Here is a 9,992-nt window from a genome sequence, read left to right on the forward strand (position 1 = left end):
ATAATAATTACTTTACAAGGAAAAAATAGTGTCTTACATTAAACAGATCACACTGTTTATGCGATAATAAAAATCACTGAAATAAAAAAAAAAATGTAATCCATACACCTAATGCTTCATTTGTCTTTTACTCAAAAGTCAAGACGCATTAGTTTTTTAAGTAAGTACTTAGTTATTTTTGTTCAAAAATGGAATTTGAAGTGATAGAAGGGTTTCAAAAAAATAATAAATGTTCTACCATATAAACGATGGGTTATCATCGTTTACCGTTAATATTCCTAACATTTTCATTGTTTTTATTTTTTATAATTTCATTATCATCGTTAATGAACTAATTCAATTTTGTTTAAGAATTATTACTTTTTTTATATGTTCACACACTAAACAGTATGTTGTGTCGTTAACGCGACTCACCGGATTTTCCTGTACTTATTTTTAAAAAAAACTGTTGTTTCTTTTTCATAATTTTTTTCCAATAAGTACTTTATTGTTAACACAAATGTCGTTTGAACTACAATATCAACATTGTAATAATCATTTTTCTGTAAAAAGTCAAAAAATAATAATTAAAACAGTAGGTAAAGGTTACAATGTAAACCATAATTTAAACATTTAAAATCTCTAGCCGTTCATAAAAAAAAGATGTTTATTATTCTATTCTTACTATCTATTATACATACATATATGTTTACTCCAAAAAATCAAAATAATTTGTCAAAAAAAAAAACCCCCCCACGCGCAATGATCAAATTTTTTCTGATAAGAACGGATGTACCAAAGCCTGAGATATGCCAATGCGTTTTGAAGAGTCCAACATCAACATTTTGTCAAACAGGTCTTTCAGCTGGGCCACCTTACGAATTTGGTCTTCTGGTAATTTCTGATTTCCCAACATTTCAACGTGTAAGTCGCGACTAGGGTTTATCGCCGACATGGTTACCACTTTTTCCTAAACACATACATTAGAGTTAACAAACACATTATAATATTGTATATTGTTATTATACTGTTGACTTTATAATCGAGTAAAGCGCCACCATTTGTATAGCCATCACTTGTCATTACTATAACTGTAATTAATTTCACTTAATAATAACAAGTCAAAATTCCTATACATACACACACCTATGAATTAATTTAATCTTATTGCAATCCAAGTTTATATAAGAAAAAATATGTATACACTAATAGAGTAAGATAAACAAATTTAAGAAAAAACTAACGCTATAATATAAATAAATTTCTTATACATCAAGTGTTATCATCGGATTGTAAAATATTTATACGGATTAGATTATTGAGGAATTAAAAAAATGAAGTGTAGTGTTGTGAAAGAAATCGGACCAAGAAAACAGAAATTATCATCAGTTTATTAAATCAATAGTAATTTATTTAAAAAAAATTGACATAACAACGTTGTCTCCGGTCTTTAAATTTAACAACTGCAGAATATATTCAAAACCAGAGAGGAGTATTTAAATTGACATGCTCGATTTAATTAAAAAATGTTTGCATCATTTACAAAGAACAACATTAGATTCATTTATACAGTTAAAATTTTAATTAAATATTTAAAAGAAGATTTTATGAAGGGTAGACAATGGAGTTATAGGACGGTGGTAACATTAGATTCATCGCTCTTCTTATACTAATAAACATACACTTCTACAATTTCTTTTACATACATTTCCCCAAAGAAGTAAAAAAACTCTTATTTAAGAAGTTTAAAAATATAGGTTATAGGGGGAGAGAAGACAAATCTTCAGTTTTTATCATTTATATATTATCAAGTCCATGAAAGACATTATCTAAGTGATTTATGACACAATTATTTATATATTTAAAAGACTCAACAACTGAGACTGATAGAACAATTGAATAAACAAGCAGCGAGTCTTAGTTAAGTATAAGGAATTTGGGAGACCTGCAGAACATTTTAGATAACCGTTGAGGATTATATTTATGTTCAATTGAACATTACATAAAGAGCGGTAAATAGGGATATGTAAAAAATACCAGTAACAGTAGCAACAAGATGGCAATAAGAAAATATAAATATTAAAAAAAAAAAGTTCTTTATCTAACTTAAAAGCCTTTCAAGTAATTGTTATAACAAAATTTTAATATACTTTCACGTTTATTGGATATACCGTATTAAGAGGGCAACGGTTCTACTTGGTTTTTTTTTTAAATTAAATGTATCGCAGTCGAGTTTAATTTAGCAAAGCAATAAAGTTACACTAAATCAAAAGTAATAACAACGGTACGAGTATACTTTAGCAAAAATATTGGCCAGCATTCAACAGCTGAATTCTGGAATTCCATTTTGCTTACTATTTCAAAAACCTGTGACCGAATAATGTTTTAACGTAAAAAAAATACTTACACGCTCAGTCACTTTATCGACTTCGTGATATAAAAAGTTGCAATTACTATCGAAATGTTGTTCCTTCAATACACCTTTGCGAATGGTTTTATTGAGCATTTTCCCTTTGAGGTCCATAAACAATTTTAACATCTAACGGTTAAAAAACGAAAACAATTATTTTTTCAAAACTATTATTGTCTATGAAAATAATTTCAGTCGATTAATTATTACTTGATTATTGGTTTTGCCTGGAAATAATATTTTGCCCGTGTAAAGTTCATAAATCGTGCAGCCGGCAGACCACATGTCGAGTCCAAAATCGTAGGGGATACCTAAAACTGTGGTGGAGGAGAAACATTAGATATTAGAGCAATCACGCGTAAGAGACAAAAATACAACGTTCACTTACTGACTTCGGGCGGACGGTAAAATCGACTGACTAAATACGGCGTGACTTCATTGTCGGAAATGTGCGACGCAGAACCAAAATCGCATAGCTTCAATACCAGCTTACTTTCGTTCACCTACATTTCACAGATAAAAAAAAAAAATAATAAAATCAATAATCGTTATTTTACAAAAAAAAAAAATATGCTTTCTGTTATAACCAGAAGAAGTACGAGATTCACAGGAACTGCAGACCACACATTTTAAAAAATTTCCCAAGTTGTATCAAAGCTGAACTGGACGATTTAGTAGTATTTATACCTAATTACCAAAAGGGCAAATAATACGTCAATAACATGATCATGATTTTTGCTGCAATGATGTTGACCAAAATAAACCTTAATATGCTGGACATCCGTTGCATCAGTGGTCTTAGAACTAAAATCGATTTCAATCGCGTCTTACCAAAATATTGTCGGGTTTGATGTCGGCGTGCAAAATATTGGATTTTTTCATTAGTTTTAACGCCAGCATCAGTTGTTGACAATACGAACGAACGGCTTTGACGTGCAGTCCTACATCCTTACCGTATTTTTTCAACACCTAAAATATAAAGCCGATTGAAATTAACGCAAAATCGCATTCAAGACCATATTTTCTAAAATTTACACTACTGTTTGTTACCTCTCTGAGATTCATGCTGAGCGGCTCGAAAACCATGCACAAATGTTGCTTGTGGAAAAAATGACAATACAAACGAACACAATGATACCGGTCGTCAGGATCCGAGTCGTTAAGTCTTTTCAGTATTTCCAATTCTTTCAGGCCGCTTTTGTGCCTAATTAAAAAACAAAATCATTGTCAATAGGTATTTTTTTAATAATACGTTATTTGCTTTCGCAACTAACTGCCTCGGTAGACAACGTTAGTGTGCATCATTATTATTAAGTGCTCTTACATGATTTCGTTGTTGCGTATTATCTTAACGGCCACATCTTGGTTATTCTTGGTCGTGTCTCTGGCACGGACAACATTGGAAAACACTCCTTGACCCGTGTAACCATACACTGTGTACCTGGAATTCATCGTTTCTCCGATTCTCACCCTATAATAGCCTTCTGCGTCATCCCAGTTGTCTGTTAAAGAAGGATTTTCCGGAACGCTTTTATTTCCATTAGCTAAACCGTTCGGTTGCGGTGTCTAAAAATGTATAAACATCGTTTACAATGGCCGATAATGTTAAAATTATCAAAAGCTAAAAAAAAAAAAATATTACAAGTTGTGTAGCATGATACGAATCTGCTTCTGCAAACATGTCCCATTTGCCTTTGATCAGTTCCGTATTTGATACGTTACCAGCCTTAACCGGGTCTTTTTCAAACATTGAATCGTTAGTATTTTTAATGGGAGACTGCCTAGGTTCAGGAGAAAGCTGAGCAGAAGTTTCTGTCGCATCGCTTTCACGAGGAGAAGGATTTGCCGAGTCTTCACCGTTTACATTACTATTGTTGGCTTCCAATCGCTAAATCATTATATTTATAACATTATAATAGATAAAGTAATAATTTTTATTGGGGGGAAAAAATCACTTTGAAAATGCTATAGTTTTAGCCAGATTTTATTTAATAGAAATAATTTTCTTTTAAAAAATTAAATCTCATGCGTGTTAACTAAATAAACTCAATAATATTACTTTTAATAATTCTTCCCTTTGTTTCCTTCTTTTTTCTATTATTTCTTCTACGTTTTCGTCTTCGGCAATGTTTATATTTACTTCGATCCTACAACATAAATTATATACAAATTAATTAATTAAATTTTTTTCGTCAACTAAATATTACGTACTCGGAATCGGAAGATTTATTTTCACGCTTGAGACCTTCTGAAAAACTGTCTTTATACTTATCTCCTCTGTCTTTTCTTCTATGAGATCTAGATCGATAGAAATTTCAAACGGTGTTTGTTATTAACTACAAAATCATTAAGCGTAAGTAAATTGGAATTGAATTCATGCCAACCTGGAATGTCGGTCGTTGCTATGTGATCTCCTTGCATAGTTTCTATTGTATCTCCTATTCGTAGCATCTCTATAACGGTCACGGTCTCGGTCACGTTCACGATCTCTGTCTCTGTCTCTATGTCTAGTAGAAGCTATAGGAATATAAAAAACGTGATCACAAAAGGTCTGAATACAGATTTGCCAGCTTTAGAGAAATACAATGTCATACATACAAGGTGGGCTTCTAGCACGATCTCTGTTGGCTACAAAAAAAAAAATATACACGATACTCGATTAAAATTACTTTATAAGACAGATTAAATCAGTTTAACAAAACTTACAATTGGAACTTCTTATACAATCTTTCCTATGTCTTATTTGTTCATCCCTTCTTTTGTCTTCTTCACTTCGCCTCTTGCTATCTTCTTCTGTGTCCTTTAGTTCATCATCTCGACGTTTTTGTTCCCGTTTTCTTGAATCATCTTCTTTTCTTTTAGTCTCATCGACATTCCGTCGTATTTCTCGACGTTTATAATCTTCCGTTAGGTTTCCTTTTCTTTGTCTTTCTTTTTCTCGGGTTCTTTCCCGTTCTGTATCTTTTTGTCTTTCTTTTTTTGATTTTTCTAATTTTCTGCGCGTTTGGTCTCTACTTGTACTCCTCTTTCTGGTAGGTTTTTCAGTATTTCTGTAAGAAAATTTTTTTTTTTTTTAATGTATAAATACTATCATTACTACTACAATGTTAGTAACAGCTTTTAAGAAACATGTACATAAAAAAACTAGATCAATCTACATATATACCCAATCTCTCTTAGAACCATAACATTTGTACGATTTTAATATGCTCTAATCACTAAATTATATTTCAGCGCATTAAATAATATTTTTGTTTTTTTTTTTCATACTAGAATTATTATTTTGGTAATTTTTTATTTTTAAAATTCAAAGTCTAAGTGGACAATGTCACTAAAAGACTTCCTTCCACTTTTTTTACAATAATTCTCTCAAGAGACAACTATTATTTAAACATTGATAAAAACTTACTTAACTGAATTCCTTACGTTGTGCTCTTCATCTGTATCATCATCATCGATCAAATCAATAGTTTCAATGCACATTTTTAGATTGTTCTTGTTTTTAAGAGCAGATTTTTCTCCAATGTCTGCTTCCGATACACATGCTCCCAATCTAGCTTGAAGTAATGCCTACGAGTTAAATTGTAATTTAAGTAGATAATTAATATCATCAAATATATATATTTGTTCATCCTAAGGCTAATCTTAACAAATAGAATTCTATTCAAATGAAAAATCCTTATTTAAGATCCTGAGCTAACCCATTTTTTTTTGCATTTCATTAAAATGGAATAATTCATCTACAAAAATTCTAACTTGAAACCTAACTAAAACTATTTTAATTTGAAAAAAAGATTCTTTAAACTAACATACAATATATAAAATTATAAATAAATTTCTATTATATTAAGTGTTATCATCCGATTGTAAATAAAAAAAATTGACATAAGAATATTGTCTCCGGTCTTTAAATTTAACAATTGCAGAATATATCCAAAACCAGAGAAGAATATTCTAAAAGTATTTAAATTGACATGCTCGATTTAATTTTAAAATGTTTGCATCATTTACAAAGAACAACATTAGATTCATTATTACACTTAAAATTTTAATTAAATATTTTAAAGAAGATTTTATGGAGGGTAGACAATTGAGTTATAGGACGGTGGTGACTTTAGATTCATCGCTCTTCTTATACTAATAAACATACACTTCTACACTTTCTTTTACATACATTTCCCCAAAGAAGTAAAACAACTCTTGTTTAAGAAGTATTAAAAATATAGGTTATAGGGGGAGAGAAGACAAATCTTCAGTTTTTATCATTTATACATTAACAAGTCCATGAAAGACTTTATCTAAGTGATTTATGACACAATAATTATTTATATATTTAAAAGACTCAACAACTGAACTGACAGAATAATCATTGGCTTGTAAGTAGAGCGGCAAATCAGTGTCTTAATTACTTTTACTATACTTAGTCACCGGAGAAGTCTTGGTTAAGTATGAGGAATTTGGAAGACCTGCAGAACATTTTAGATAACCGTTTAGGATTATATTTATGTTCAATTGAACATTACGTAAAGAGCGAAAGTAGGGTTCTGTAAAAAAAAACCAGTAACAGTAGCAATAAGAAAATATAAATATTTAAAAAAAAAGTTCTTTATCTAACTTAAAAGTCTTTCAAGTAATTGTTATAACAAAATGTTAATATACTTTCACGTTTATTGGATTTACTGTATTAAGAGGGCAACGGTTCTACTTGGTTTTTTTTTTTAATTTAATGTATCGCAGTCGAGTTTAATTTAGCAAAGCAATAAAGTTACACTAAATCAAAAGTAATAACAACGGTACGAGTATACTTTAGCAAAAATATTGGCCAGCATTCAACAGCTGAATTCTGGAATTCCATTTTGCTTACTATTTCAAAAACCTCTGACCGAATAATGATTTTAGGTAAAAAAAATACTTTTTCTTGTTTTTAAGAGCAGATTTTTTACCTATGACTGTTTCCGATACACATCATGCTCCAAATCTAGCTTGAAGTGATGCCTACGAGTTAAATTGTAGAAAATTAATACTATCGAATACATATATATATATATATATTTGTTCTTTCTACGGCTAACCTTAAGGAATGGAATCCTATTCAAATGAAAAATCCTTATTTAATTTTAATTTAAAAATACTTTAAAGGCTTTTTCCCAAAACTATGTATTCAATGCATTGAAATTTATAAAGCATAGTCTAAGCATGAAAAAATAATGTTTGGTTAAAAAATTTTTTTTTGGTTAAGAAATTTCTTTTTGGATAATTTTTTTTTTTATAAACAAGAGTTTTTCCTCTTTAATATGTATATAAAAACTTTCAGAGGTCGCCATTTTGGGTAATTTGAAATAAAAAAAACTTTTGAATAATATATTGGAAATATAATATACTGGTCAGTAGATAATGACAGGCTGATACAGTATTGTTTATATTTTTATTTTTATGGGCAACCTTTATGAGGAAATCGGTCTGGTAGTTAAAGGAGGACGAATGTCCAAATACCAATATTTTTTACTAACTCAAAGGAGGTAAACAAAAAAATGTTGGCAGCTAAATTAAATTTTTTATAACACCGACCTAATCAAAATTTAAATGTAAGTTAATTAAGTATGATGTATGCTTTTTTTGAGCTAGTCTGCCTTTAATTAAGCACCAATAGCACTAATTATTATTTTTGATTTGTTAATAAATTTAATAAGAGCTCATTTAACATTTAATTATGATTAAAAAAAAGAAAAATAACCAATCAGAATTCCCCTTAACTTGACATTGTTTTTTTTAAAATAATAAAAAAATAAATAAATAAATTTAACTAGGTCTGTATTTTTGTTTACAGACAATTCACTTACCTTCTGTTTAATCAATTCCTCGAGGTTCATTTCTTCTTCTACTATAATTACTTCTGATACCGCCGTTTCGTCTGGTTTTTTCTTTTTGATTTGATCAGGTGGAATTGGAGACGGTAGTCGCTTTTGTTTTCCATTTTGAACACTGCTGCCATTCGACTTTTTTGTTTCCTTGGTCGTCTTGGGTTCACCATTTTCTTTTTTCGATTTTTTATGCTTGCTAATTTCAAATTTTCGTAGTTATTAAACGCAAATAGCATAAGAAAAATTATAATGTAGATAATTAATTTTGTTTTGTGTAATGTCAATCAAATATTCTTTAAAAAGTTATTAGCTTTAATTCTGTTTACAAAGAGGGATGAAATGTGGCCACACTTGATGCATTCCGAAAGGAAAGGTCGCTGAATTAACATATGACGTATATTTTCAGATTATATTAGACTAATACTAAGGGTAAAATGACTGAGCTCCTATTTTATTTTCTTAAAATAAGCTTTATTTGTCTCAGTAAATAATATTAGCTAAATTCTGCTAGGCTAATTTCTTTAAGTGGCAAGTCTACAGATCTGGAATCATAACTGAAAAATACTTTATCAGGTCATAAATTTAAGTTCTTCTTTAATTTAAAGCTAACCTCTCCCTCTTCAAAGTCGAAAAAAATACCCTAAAAATGTACTCATTTTACGTCTTAAAATTACGACGTCTTGTAATTTTTTTTAAGTACATAAAGAATATTGATAAGATCGATATATACACTGATAAAACAAAAAAATATCAAATACTTTATCCCTTAGAAGGATGGAGACTTTTAACTTTAATTTACTTATTTGAGTAAAGGTTTGCAAATTAAATTGAAGATTTTACCAAAAATCTGTAAGCTTTTTATTATTATTAAAGAAAAACCAAAAAAAAAATGCCAAATCTTATGCACATAACCTACAAACTAAAAGATATGAATGTAATGTTTGCAAAAAAATGTTTGCCACAAAAAATAGTTTTGAAAATCTCTTATTAGGGTTATAAATGTATGAAGTGGAACTGACTGATAACAGCTAAACTCATGTGATCAAACACAAAATAACGTCATAACTTCTACAAGTTTTGACCTAGAGAGCTATGGTGTTTGACTAGCCATATAAATGTGCGAATTTCTGACGTTTTAATATAGCGCAATAAAAATAAAATTCCCCTCAGAATGAAAAGTTCTACGTAATTGACTGGATCACTTTATCGCCATCAAAACTGAACAAAATTCGTCCAGGCAATTTTCGATAAGGATACGTCATAATGTCTTACTCGCATAACTAGTTTCAAAAAAACATTGTCCACATTTTGTAATTTTTAGTTATTATAATATTCCCAAAGATTTGTGACCTCCCCCACCCGTTCATGCTCTGACCTCGCTGTGACGGCTTTTTGTTACAAGTGTGTTTTTAAAGTGTTTCACTTACCGATCACTTTTGTGTTTGTGTTTCTTTTTTTTCTTGTCCGTCCGACTGCTGCTTTCAACTAGTTCTATTGGCGAACCATCGGATAGGTTACTATCTACCCTATATTATTTGAACAGCAAGAGTTTACATTATTATTATAAGCACGAGCAATATTAATTATTAATCCCTAAATACAACTGCAGCTGTACAGGTACTACAGGTACGGCTGTATAATATAATTATTATCTTTTTGTATAATTTTACTTACGGCATTTTGGTTTCGGTTTTATGTAATATTATTATTATGATTATTATTATTATTACCAACGACAAACA

General features: G+C 29.8%; 1 protein-coding gene across 4 annotated transcripts; it reads right to left on the reverse strand.

Moving 5' to 3' along the window:
- Positions 1-496: 496 nt before the first annotated feature.
- LOC126841579 (serine/threonine-protein kinase PRP4 homolog) lies at positions 497-9,956 on the reverse strand. 4 transcript variants are annotated; one of them, XM_050578161.1, is made up of 17 exons: positions 9,925-9,956; positions 9,678-9,776; positions 8,230-8,446; positions 5,799-5,959; positions 5,096-5,439; positions 4,988-5,017; positions 4,774-4,906; positions 4,601-4,687; positions 4,449-4,536; positions 4,032-4,277; positions 3,714-3,955; positions 3,440-3,593; positions 3,221-3,358; positions 2,778-2,892; positions 2,600-2,706; positions 2,387-2,518; positions 497-949 (listed from the first exon to the last, which is right to left on the reverse strand). In XM_050578161.1, the coding sequence occupies exons 1-17, from the start codon at positions 9,927-9,929 to the stop codon at positions 746-748; spliced, it is 2,502 nt and encodes an 833-aa protein (XP_050434118.1). In that variant the 5' UTR covers positions 9,930-9,956; the 3' UTR covers positions 497-745. The 4 variants fall into 4 exon arrangements, 1 of the variants encoding a protein (XP_050434118.1); XR_007686198.1 differs by lacking the exons at positions 497-949; positions 2,387-2,518; positions 2,600-2,706 and adding an exon at positions 2,977-3,076; XR_007686197.1 differs by lacking the exons at positions 497-949; positions 2,387-2,518; positions 2,600-2,706 and adding an exon at positions 2,977-3,076 and having other exon boundaries at positions 3,154-3,358.
- Between the last annotated feature and the right edge of the window lie 36 nt (positions 9,957-9,992).

The sequence above is a fragment of the Adelges cooleyi genome, unplaced genomic scaffold, assembly GCF_023614345.1.
Source record: "Adelges cooleyi isolate 19-005CV unplaced genomic scaffold, UGA_ACOO_1.1 ACOO_flye_CR_arks_rails_tigmint_CR_PRNA_394, whole genome shotgun sequence".
Classification (NCBI taxonomy): domain Eukaryota; kingdom Metazoa; phylum Arthropoda; class Insecta; order Hemiptera; family Adelgidae; genus Adelges; species Adelges cooleyi.

Bases quoted from the DNA above. Each gene is read 5' to 3' on its own strand.
- LOC126841579 (XM_050578161.1), bottom strand. The intron at 4,537-4,600 runs GTACGTAATATT...TTTATGTTGTAG, and splicing joins AATAAATCTTCCGATTCCGA to GATCGAAGTAAATATAAACA. The intron at 950-2,386 runs GTAAGTATTTTT...GTATGTGTTTAG, and splicing joins TCGATAAAGTGACTGAGCGT to GAAAAAGTGGTAACCATGTC.